The 12,830-nt window shown below is 40.8% G+C and overlaps 1 protein-coding gene across 1 annotated transcript in view; it reads left to right on the top strand.

Moving 5' to 3' along the window:
* CPS1 (carbamoyl-phosphate synthase 1) overlaps positions 1-12,830 on the top strand; it is a 71,847-nt gene that overhangs the window by 21,882 nt on the left and 37,135 nt on the right. Inside the window, exons 18-21 of the mRNA XM_069983213.1 lie at positions 3,034-3,244; positions 3,338-3,536; positions 5,319-5,495; positions 5,605-5,723. Coding sequence (XP_069839314.1) covers positions 3,034-3,244; positions 3,338-3,536; positions 5,319-5,495; positions 5,605-5,723 — 706 coding nt within the window. The remainder of the gene's footprint in view (positions 1-3,033; positions 3,245-3,337; positions 3,537-5,318; positions 5,496-5,604; positions 5,724-12,830) is intronic.

Genomic DNA, 12,830 nt, shown 5'->3' with positions numbered 1-12,830 from the left:
AAAACAGAAACATGAAGTAAATTACTGAGTGTGCTAGACAAGAAATGTTGCAATAAACACATGACAGAGTTTGACAGTTTGCATTAAGAAAAGCATAAAAGGTAGTAAAATATTTTTATTTAGCAATATATCTTCAGATGTTAGACAGTTGGAAATAGGTTTCATCATTAGAAATCCCCTTTTGAGAGGCAATGGTGATGACCCATTGCTGACACAGTATGCCATTGCTTTTAGATTGATGGAAGTCTGACTGCACAGTACTATTCACTTCAATAAAGCTCCAGAGGGTGGTGGATAGTGCCAGTGGGCAGACAATGGTTGAAGGAGCTACAGTTCTCAAGATTAGTGAGAATATCCCATTACTTCTGAGATGGGAATGCCCTATGAATACTGCAGCTTGCAGTTTTGCTTGGAAATGGCGCCAGAACTGCACTACAGTGACCCATAGAGTGCTTCTGTATTATGCATCACATGCCCTAAAAGTACAATTTGGCTGCTGCATAAATGTACATTTTATTGTTTTCATAATTACTTTCTTGGGTTTTAATGATATTTCTAGATTTCAGCATTTGTATGAAAAGGAAATGTAATTTCACGCTTATAGTAATGACAAAACACATATATGATCATATGGTACTACCTGTACACAGCCTGATAAACTGTATTTAATGGTGTATTTTTTACCTTTCTGTATCTCAAGTTGCATCATCTTAATAGCAGCAGAACCCAAAGAACTAAACGTACAATTAAAGGGAACCTGTCACCAAGACAATGGTATCTAATCTATAGCCATCATGTTATAGAGCAGGAATAGCTGGGCGGATTGATATATATCAATCCATCAATCAAAGAGTCCAGTGGGTGGTGTCTCTCAATGGACTGGACTCTTTAGCTCGGAAAGATCAGAGATTTCAATCAATAAATTACAAGTCATACTGAATATTTTTCCATAAAAATATATACAGTATTAGGCTATGTTCACACTACGCATATTTGAGGCTGTATGTTTGAGGCTGTATAGCAACCAAAACAAGGAGTGGATTGAAAACACAGAAAGGCTCTGTTCACATAATGTTGTAATTGAGTGGATGGCCGTCATTTAATGGCAAATATTTGCTGTTATTTTAAAACAACGGCTGTTGTATTGAAATAATGGCCGTTATTTACTGTTATATGGCGGCCATCCACTCAATTTCAACATTGTGTGAACAGATCCTTTCTGTGTTTTCAATCCACTCTTAGTTTTGGTTGTATGAGGACCTGACATGAGGACCAAATACAGCCTCAAATATACATAGTGGGAACCCAGCCTTAATGTGTTCATCTCCTTCTCCTCTATAACATGATGCTGAAAGCTTAGGTAGCGTTTTCATGGTGACGGGTTCCCTTTAAGGTTCTTATGCACTAATAACTGTTGGCCAAACAATTGTATGGCCGACAGCTATCTTTTCCATTATCCCCGTATCAGGGCCGGCTCCAGCTTTTTGTGGGCCCTTGGGCGACAGAGCCTCGGCGGGCCCCTTTGAGGAGCAAATCATGGAGAGACAGGTGAGAAAAGATTTGCAGCAAAAGAAACATGCGGCTGCTGCATATCTTTCTCCTCCTGTATCTCCTGATCTCTCCTGCATGCAGCTCCTGCTGTGTGTGTGTGTGTGTATGTGTATATATACAAGCGCACACACACAGAGCAGGAGCTGTATACAGGAGAACTAGCAGCACCAGCATGATTATATATATATATATATATATATATATATATATATAAACATGGTGAGACCCCTAGTTCTCCTATATACAGGTCCTGCAGTGATATACAGTGTATATATATATATATATATATATATATATATATATATATACATACACACTGAACATCACTGCAGGACCTGTATATAGGAGAACTAGGGGTCTCACCATGTTTATATGATAGAGACAGAGAGACAGAGAGAGATAGAAGATAGATAGATAGTTAGATAGATAGATAGATAGGAGATAGATAGATAGATAGATAGATAGATAGATAGATAGATAGATACATAGATAGATACAGATATCTAGTTGTTTTGTGTAGAGAGGTCCTGCTGTAACATATATATATCCTGCTGTAATAGATATATATATATATATATATATATATATATATATATATATATTACAGCAGGACCTCTATACACAAAACAACTAGAAACCAGCACATACAGAACACTTAGTTTGCAGAGCCTACCGTGCTGCCCTCTATCAGGTCAGGTGTCCGATCACATGACCCGTGACATCATCAAAGGTCCTACACACTCAAAGGTCCTTTCCTACTCGGCTGTAGGGAAGATTTGTGAAGGAAGACAGGTGCCCGGGGGCCCCAGTATGTATCGGCGTGGCCCCTAACTGTCACATGCGGCCTCTAGGGGCCCAGTCCCCTTTGTTACTACACTTTTTTTTCTTTTTTACTAACAAAAAAATGTAGTAACAAACGGGAGTGGGCCCCTAGAGGAGCTGTGGGCCCCGGCATTGGCCCTAGTTAGCCGGGTGCTGACGCCGGCCCTGCCCCGTATACATTTCCATGCCAAGTGTTCCTGTATTCTCTATGAGAGGGTGTAAGTCACCACCAGACTACTCTGGTGGAGGCTTATCTCTCAATCTCTCAAAGAATCTCCACCAATGTCCTCTGTTGGTGTAGACTTGAGAGGCCCCATACATGTTATACTAGAGAAGTTGGATACCGCCGTAGGGAGTCCTGGAAAACATGGATACAGCCACAGGCTGTATCGATGTTTTCCTGGCAGTCCTAGGGCTGCATCCAACTTCTCCAGCTGCCAGGAGTCAAATTCTAAGTGTTCAGGTTCAGACAAATGCTGCCAAACCCAAACTTTCAACATTCAGATAACTATTTCATTGCCTATATTAAATTATAGTTAATTTTCCTTTTGAATGGTTGTATTTAGGCCATACAATATGCATAAACATATTGGAAATTTGGGAAATTTTTAACTTTGTTAGATATATATATCACTAACAGATTTCTTCTTTATTAAACAGGGGACTCGATTGTTGTAGCTCCTGTTCAGACTCTGTCCAATGAAGAGTGCCAGATGTTGAGGGCCGTTTCTATCAAAGTTGTTCGACACTTGGGCATTGTTGGTGAATGTAATATCCAGTTTGCTTTGCATCCTACTTCACTGGAATACGTCATCATTGAAGTGAATGCCCGCTTGTCCCGTAGCTCTGCTTTAGCTTCTAAAGCCACTGGGTAAGATTTAAGTTAATAAAGATACTGTATATAAATGTAATTTAGACAGTTTTCTCTTACATTATGGGGATATTGAATACCTACTCTTTACAGGTACCCGCTAGCCTTTATTGCTGCTAAAATTGCCTTGGGAATACCTCTGCCAGAGATTAGGAACGTTGTCTCTGGAAAAACCACGGCTTGCTTTGAGCCCAGCCTGGACTACATGGTGACTAAAATACCCCGCTGGGATTTGGATCGCTTCCATGGCGCCTCAGGATTGATTGGCAGCTCAATGAAGAGTGTTGGAGAAGTAAGTTTGTATATGTAATTTTCTCCATCTTATGATCTTGACGTCAATGCTGTCAATTATATACTCTCATGATGTAATGGGATTAATCCTGCTATCATTTGAAAAGTTGTCAAAAGTTTGATCAGTTAGAATCTGGGTGCTCAGACACCATTGATCACTAGAACAAGTGGGGAGAAGCATTTGGTTAGATGCTTCTCCATATTTCTCCTCACCGCAGGAGACAGAATCTATAGAAGGTTTATTGAACCCAGGCCTTAGCACCAAGGCTCCCCATGCACTTAAAGTAGAACACATTCGCTCAGTTGATCACTGGCTGTAGCAATATCCGGTGTCTTGGCCAAAGTAGCCAAATAAGTCCAATTGGGACATGGGGTAAATATACTTTTCAAAGTCCCCAGCAGTACATGAATTTTTGTAAAAAGCCAGATGAACCCTTTAACTTTGGAGATCCAAAGTGAAATTGTAAGGATGCAGGATCTGGCAACCATTATTAAATGGAAAAGGATGGAACATTTATAAAGTACTGTGAAACTTTCATCATGATTGAGAAGGAAGAGCAAAAGCTCACGTTTCATTGACAGATATGTGACCAGGCTGTTTATCAGCTTAACCTTGTCCCAGAAGGGGTAAACAAGGACAGGGTCTGAAGGCGTGGAAACTTGTTCCCTCTTCGAATCCGCACTTTCAGCATGCAGAATCAATGTGAATAATGGAAGTACATAAAGTTTTTTTAGTCCTCTAAACCACAACAGTCCTATCTTACCAGTTAAAATGGTTACCTGTACAGGTCGTAATCATATCCTAATCTGGCCAAGATTTGGACAGTAATAAATTAATTTAATATAATCATAAATAGCGCATGATATAAATATTCATCAACAAAAGATAAAAACATATATACGCATTCCTATAGTTATCAAAAATGAGGATTAATACATGGAACATTAAATAAATGCACATAAAGGTTCAATACACAGATAAATAAATAAATAGAAATAAAAATAAAAAATAAACAATAGAAAAATGAGTCAAAAAAAAAAAAAAAAAAAAAAGTCTCTTTAAAATGAGCGGTACCGCTGGGTACCGGCCGGTTGCGAAGTAATATTGCTTATACCTTTAATTGTAAGCTACTAATTCCACTCTAGTTGCAGTTCAGTTTAGAGGGTGGTCTTGGACTTGTAGTCCTTCCAGGTACATATCAAGACTCGGACTGATAGTCTTTTTTAACGTGTTTTACAGACACCCTTTTTAGACTAATAGTCCTCCCGAGTCATCAAAGTGTGGTCTGCTTTGTTAGATCAGTAATGATATTTTACGCAAACAGTGATATCAGACACAAACTTATGGCGTTTGTAGCGCCTCTCACCCGTCCCGAGGTGGCTGGTGGTATCGCTTCTTCCCTCTCTGCTATCAGCTCGCAACGGCCATATGAGGTTAGCGGCTAGTGTAGCGATCCCGCAGCGCGTCCTCGTGGTTCTGAGGATACCTTCGCGGGCAATGGTACAGCCTCGATCTCGTCACAGATGACTCCATCCGGGACAGGGTTGTAAAGATGGTTGTGGTATTCCAAATGGCAAGTGTCCAGATGGTACAATACAATCGGGGGGCCCCCCAGAGGGACAATGGGTCAAGAGTAGGTCCCAAAAAAAAAAAAAAAAAAAAAAAAAAAAAAAGGAAAAAATAATGTTCGGTTTAAAATCACAATAACTAATCTGATGTAGCATTAGTCTGTATAATTGCCATATGCGTTTCAAGGTTCTCAATGTTTAACCTCTTCGTCAGGTCATGGCTATCGGTCGCACATTTGAAGAAAGTTTCCAGAAGGCACTACGAATGTGTCATCCATCAGTAGATGGCTTCACCCCAAATCTTCCAATGAACAAACAATGGGCAGCAGATGCCAACCTGAGGAAAGAAATGGCAGAACCCACCAGCACCCGTGTGTACAGCATGGCCAAGGTAATAAGGGAGGGTTGTAATAAAGGGAACTAATGACATAATAGAGCATTTCCGAGAAAGAACTGTTATTACCATCGATAGGTAAATGTTGTGTATTGGTTTATACTAGGCACTGGAAACAGGAATTCCCATAGATGAGATCAACAAACTTACAGCCATTGACAAGTGGTTCCTTTACAAGATGCAAGGTATTCTGAACATGGAGAAGACCCTGAAAAACAGCAAGAGGTAGGATCAATGCATCTTTGCTAATCTTTATAACGGGTTCTAAATCCTTAAACTGTATTTCTAAAAATGGGGTCTAAAGAATTTTTTTCACCTGGTGGGGGAAAAAAAAAATCAATGTTCACCACTGCTAGAGGGCTGCCTTTCTTAGGGCATGTTCGCACTGCTTATAAGGGAGAGGCTTTTGGTTTGGAAATTGTATCGATTTCTGCATGAAAAACCATACGGCATTACCTTTAAAAACTTAATCCCAATTGACTTTAATGGGGTCACTGCACTGCCTGCATTTCCTGCAGATTATGAAGTTCTGTCAGCTTGTATCAGCAAGTACTGAGGTCCTATGCTCTTCCAGCTTTACTTCCGCTTCCAGCAACAACTGTACTGTAGGATTCTACCATGGAGAAAATCATGGAAAAAGGAAAAAACAGCATATACCTAATTTACCACATTGGCAGTTTTTAGGGTAAATCCTGCCCCTGGCCAAAGAGGGGTCCCATTGTTCAGACCCCAACTGATCAACTTGTGTGGATAGGGCATAACTTCTACAGATAGTAATATCCCTTACAGACAAAAATATTCTAAAGTAACATTTGGAAGCATTATGATTTGGTGACAGACTATCAGAAATAAAAATAAACTGTCTATAGACGACTCTATGCAAACAAGTCATAATTAGCTTCCTGTGAAGCCAAGTAAGATATTGTCTTTTAAGCCTAAAAATTATATTTTCATACTTCATGGCGGAAAGAAATGATACAGAGCTAGACTATTTCACTGAAACAAGGCTAGAATACGTTACAAGTGAGGCACTCCTCCAACATCCTAATGCTGTTAAAATATGTTTTTCTTGTATTGGGTACTACTGAGAGTACATTCCTGAATCAGCAGATGCAGGAACAGGTGGCAGGCTCTTTACAATTGGTGGTAGTAGACCAAACCGCCTCCACTGATTTACTGCAAAAGCACAAATAATTCACTTAACCTCATCAGCGCTTGGCAGTCGGGAAGATTAATACTGGCCAGTGTGATAAAAAAGCGATAAGCAGGCAGTACGGCAAGTGAGCTGCGGAAAATGGTGAGTGCCCGGTAATATTGGTACCAGCCTGATACATTTCATTACAGCGACAAGAAGAGCTTAGAAAGGAATTGTGTTATAGAGGAAAGCATCGTCCGCTTTCCAGAGATCAGATATGAAAAGCATGTTAACTAACACACACTCACCGCCAATGAAATAAAGATTTTAAAGCAAGTGATTACAGTTTTGCTGCAGGCGATTTCTGGTTGTTATTGCTGATGTTTATGTAACAGAATAAAACATTCCGCTCATATGATTTCAATGGATAGGAAACAGAAATCACATACATTTCTATAATAATTCACCATATCTGAGTGTTAGGTACACAATAATGGGGGGGAGGGGGGGGAGGGGGGGTTCTCATGATCTTAATGGAAACCAGTCAAATTGAAAATGCAGTCTATTCTGCAGGCAGGATGTTATAGAGCAGGAAAAGATTCATATAATGTTTTGCAGGAAAAGATTCAGTATCACTTAGTAGAATTCTAGTTATCTGAATTCCTACTCATTCTGACCTTAGAAGTCCAGTGGGCGGTCCTATGGTAGTCTTTCCTTTTTAGGTTAAATACAAAGAAACTGTCAGTCACTGAGTAGGACCGCCCACTGGACTCTTAAACCCCAAATGAGCAAGGAATTAGATCAATAAATGACTAATTGTTTTGCACAAAACTATATATATATATATATATATATATCTGCTAAGCTTCTCCTGCTCTATAACATGCTGCCTGAATAGATTACATGTCTAATGTGACATGTTCCCTTTAAATAAGGCCAAATAATGTGCATTATTTATCTTGGTATTTTGGAACTCTGAAAGAAAACATGCTTAACCCCTAGAGACATCTTTGTACAGTAGTCACTTTTGGGCCTTATTCCAAACCATATAACATTTTACAGTGAAAAGGTGATATGGTGCAATAAGGGGAGATGGAACTTGTCTGTCAGTTTAACCTGCTCTGGGTAGTTTAACTCATTACATTCCCTGGTTAAATCCTGACCACAGATATAGATCAACTGGTGTCACTTACCACATCGGGAGTGCAGTATGTATCCATGGCAGTCGTGGGCCTTCTGAAGGCATGGCTGTATAGATTGTCTGTCAGCGTTAGGCTACGTCAAAGATAGAGAAAAGGCAGCTGATTTCGCTATTTTAAAAAACGTACGTTTTTGCCACGATTTAATGACTACTATGGCAATGCATTGAAGTCAATGGGAAGACCGACATCCAATGCACACTATGTATATCAAAAAGTTACTTATAATAAAAAAATGGTATTAATAAGTTATTGCATTTTCTTTCATTATCTCTCCAAAAAAAGAGTTAATAAAAGTTAATCAGTTACATGAATCCTTAAATGGCACCACTAAAAAGGAACATTTGTCCCACAAAAAACAAGCCTTCATATGGCTGTCTAAAAAAAAAAGTTATGGCTCTTGGAGGGTGACAATGAAAAAACTAGACATCATTAAAGATTAAAATAGGTTAGTTACTAAGGGGTTAAACACCTGTAGTGAATTTTTGGAAATGTCAATGCATGTAAAAATGCATGCTATTCCAGAAAAAAAAAGTTTCCTTCAAATTACCGGTGTCAGAAAGTGCCAGAGATTTGTAATTTACTTCTACAAAAAAATTCCCAGTTCTCCGTAACTTATCAGCTGCTGTATGTCCTGCAGGAAGTGGTGTCTTCTTTCCAGTCTTACACAGTGCTCTCTGCTTCCACCTGTCAGTGACAGAAACTTTCATCAGTAGCAAATCCCCATAGAAAACCTCTCCTGCTTTCCAGACTGCAAAGAATACACCACTTCCTTCAGGACATACAGTAGAAGTAAATTACAAGTCTCTGACACTTTCTAGCACCAGTTAATTTGAAAGAATCTTTTTTTTTTTTTTTTTTTTGCTGGAGTACCCCTTTAAATATTTGCACCTTGAGTGCAATGGCAGTGTGGCTGTTGCTCAAGTGATCTATAGGAAATTCCTAGGGGAGAAGGAGACAGCTGGTCCAATCCCAATAGCTAAGACAGCACCAAAAAAACAAGATGGGAGTCAAGCACTCCTACAGCTATGTAATACAGAATAGTAACTCACCAGAAGGAAAAATAGTGTTTCAGGTAGTTAATTAAATATAATGCTATTTTAATGGTCCCAAAATTTTGGACCACAATGCTTGGTGACGGGGTACACTGCAAGTGAGGCGCTAAGGGGTATACCATAACCACTTGTTCTTTAGTGCACTGTCTTTTATTATATCAAGGATGAAAAACCAGTATGGTAGCTTGTACTATGTTCTTCCTATATATCTCTTCAGCTCTGCATTTTTCCCCTCTTCCTCCATTTAAGATGACGATAATTTGTTCGTAAATCTGAGGGTGTTTTTTAGTGTCCATATAAAAAGCAGAGGGATAGATAACAGTAAATCTGTGCGCCTGGCTGTATATTATCCTCAGATGTTTGCTGACTCTCTTTGACCTTTCACAGTTTACGAGGTTTCGCCGAGCTTCCCTTGTTGCGTCTGCTATGATCATGAGTTCTTGACTGATTGTTTTGTTTTTTATCTGGCCACAAGGGGGCATTGCAGACTCAGATAAGGAAAAATAATTGGAAATTTGTATTTGGAAAGTAAAAAACAGTGTTGGACTTTATTTTGTATATGATAATCAATTACATGGTTGACTACAATTATTTCTAATATGTCTTTCTTGTGTGCATTCTCTCATCTGTACAGTAGACTTGACAATAGATTATATTCAGAGAAAAATATCTTCCGTAATATACTTTAGAGGATCATTTTAGTGGCCTCTTCCGCATTTAGATGTTTTATTATTAGACTTTTCATAAAAACCATCAGTAAACCTTGTACTTGAAAATCATATTTAGCTTGAAGGCTTGGGAAGCTTCCAAACCTTAAAGAGTGTAGACACGGCTAAGGAGTAATGTGTTTTACCCTACACCAGAATGGAAAAGAGACATCTAGATAACAGAGGAATAGGGATCTCTATTGTGTACAGGGGGTCTTGGTCTCTTTGTTCTCACTGTAGTGCAGGAGCTGAACAGTTGTTGGTACTCCGCTAATCAACTATTGATATCAGTTGTTTTATCCTGAAAAACCTCTATAATCCATATTATGGCGTCTAAAGGGGATATTCTAAGACTAAGGCTATGTTCACACAACGTAAGTTCAGTATTATTCACGGCTGTTTAAACAACGGCCGTGATTAATACTGAATTTACACTGTGCTGCCCTCTATGGAATCCCAGTCAGAGTGTATACACATAGGGGGACATTTATTAAGTCCGACGTTTATGTAGACTGCCTCTACACAAATCCCGTGCGCTCCGGTGCGCACGGGCGAAAACCTATGCCAGCTGAGGACTGGAGTAGGTTTTTAGCGTATCTTTTGGCGGAACGAATGGTGAATCTCGCGGACTCTGAGTCCGCGCCCTCCATTTCGCCCCCTTCACACCCCCTCCCCGCCCTCTGGCGTAGCCGGTGGAAAGTGCCGTTTTGCAAATAATTTATTCAGCCATTTGCGAATAAAATCATGCGCAAATCTGCACTTTCCACCGAAAAAAAAATGTACGCCCGTTGATACATGTCCCTCATAGTATACACTCCGGCCAGGACCCCTAGCGGCGCTGCAAAAAACTGACATGTCATTTTTCTGCGGCTGCTATTCAATGAATACGACTCCAGTTGCATGCTCCATTGAGTGCAGCGGCGAACTTGAGGGCGCGCACGGATCCGAATTCAACTGCTATGAAGATCATCATGATGGTACTGCAGTGCCGGCTGGGATGATCTTCTCTGACACCAGCCATTCCGTGACCAGGCCGGGTCACGGAACGGCCGGTGACATACAACGTGTAAACATGGCCTAAAAGTAGATAAAAAGAGAATATCTAGATGATTGGTGGGGGTCCAACTGCTGGAACCCCTGCTGATCATGAGGACTGAGGTCAAAGGTCCCTCACGTAAATGGAGCATCAGCCACCACTTCATTGACTGTCTATGGGACTTCAAAACATAGCTGAGTTCAGAGCTTGCCAATGGTCAGAACTCCTATAGAAAATGAAGTGGTGGTTAAGTATGGACTCCAACACTTCCTTCACTCAGAGAACACTACAAAGAGAAGAAGCAGAGGCGCCACGTGTAATCCGCAAACTGGCAAAGAGGGGGCACAGGTGGTGAGAGAATCGCACACTCACCTGATCAGGGCCGGCGTCAGCATAGGGCTTACCTGGGCAAGTGCCGGGGCCCCAGTGCCTCCAGGGGCCCAGAGAGGTGAGGGCCTGGTGTTCTGATGTTCAACCCACTCACTGTAGTGTAGGGTGAGTGTTGAACATCAGAAGACAAAGGAGAAAGAGCAGGACCTGCCAGTGTCCTGCAGAGAGAGGGATAAAGGACTTGATTACATGATTGGAAGGTCCTCAACCTAATTATACAGTGTGGAGACCAGCCTGGCAGAGAGGAAGAGGGAGAAGACTTAGCTGTAATTACTGTGTGTGTGTTGATTCTAATGGAGCCGCATCCCAGAGGGGAAGGAAGATCGTCCCACTGGGGGCTGACAGGCCTGCCTTTAGTGCTTCATGCCTGGCCGCTGCTCAGGAATAAACTGGTGCTATGCACAGGAACCATGCCACGGTTCAAGAAAAGGACCGTGCCACCAGCATCCCTGCACCAGTGCCGGTCTATTAATGTAATAGACCGGCACTGGTGGTACATTCGCTTTAACTTGTCACCACAAAATTTCAGTACTTGGGGCCCCACCTAAATTTTTGCCCGGGGCTACACCTAGTCTAAAACTGGCCCTGGGTTTGATTGACAGCGCTGTATAGGCAATGCGTTAAAAATAGTAGTGCCTTCTATTGGGTCAGCGCTCCAATGTCTTCATTACGTTGGACATTTGCAGTACCGAGTTGCCCAATCCGTGTTGTACTGTGCAATGAAGACGTCGGAGAGCTGAGGCGATAGAAAGCTCACCTTGTAGTAACGTATTGCTAATACAGCGCTGGCACGCTTGGTGACTGTGACTACTTGGCCTACAGACAACACCCAAATGACTAGTTGGTTCACATTTACATACAGCGTGGAGATTTTTCAAAGTAAGCTTGTGGGTTATACCGGGCAGGGGCGCTGGCTACTTGTTTATGTTTGGGAAGTGTGCTGGGTGATGTATTAGCATGTTTGCTGTACACTTATTTTTTTTTTGCTGATTGGGTCGCACCATTAGGTCACCTTGTCATCCCCTTATTTTCGGGGTCACTTTTCCAACCATGAATGATTATCCAAAATGGACCAATACAATAGACATTTTATCAAACATACTTTACAAATCTGACCCTCTATATCACATACATGTTCTCCGATCTAATGGTATCCGCTCATGGAATAGCCGTCTACTTGAGCTGTAATTGTGTAGTCTAAACCCAGTCCACACGTATATCACAATATCAAAGTTTGTTTCTTGTAGGCGGCATAGATGTATCTGCATAAGATGTATAATTGATACGTTTCTTAGTATTTAAGGACGGGCAGAAAATGTCTTTAGTGATATTTATTTAAAGCTCAAAAAAACGTCTCGGTTGGATGTTGCCGGGTGTACATTGTACTATGGCCTGTGTAGCCTTTTTGGATGATTAGCCATGTCACAAATCCATGCGATGAAAAGGACAAGGAGGCGTGAGGGGCATAGAATTATGTCTGGGTGATTGGGATGCGTCACGCATCCGTCCGGTGCCTCGCTTCGCTCCCTCTGCTCCTTCTGACAGGTGAAAACTTACTCATTAAGAGGAATTTTATTCATCCTCCTTTTATCATGTATTATTGAACACGGCATGCAAGGAGTGCAGGAACTTTCAAAGAGGAGCAGAGCAAAATCTTAAGCAAACATCAAGCATGCTTGAAATATACGAATAGAGGGGGCCATATTTTATAAAAAAGTGAAAACAACCAATATATATAATATAATAGTCATCAGAATACTATAGCATATAAAAGGACTTCTTTTTGGGCTTATAATTAATCCATAAATTG

This window comes from Dendropsophus ebraccatus, chromosome 9 (assembly GCF_027789765.1).
Source record: "Dendropsophus ebraccatus isolate aDenEbr1 chromosome 9, aDenEbr1.pat, whole genome shotgun sequence".
Classification (NCBI taxonomy): Eukaryota; Metazoa; Chordata; class Amphibia; order Anura; family Hylidae; genus Dendropsophus; species Dendropsophus ebraccatus.
The sequence above is the reverse complement of the archived record's forward strand: the minus strand, read 5'-3'. Positions and strand labels throughout refer to the sequence as shown.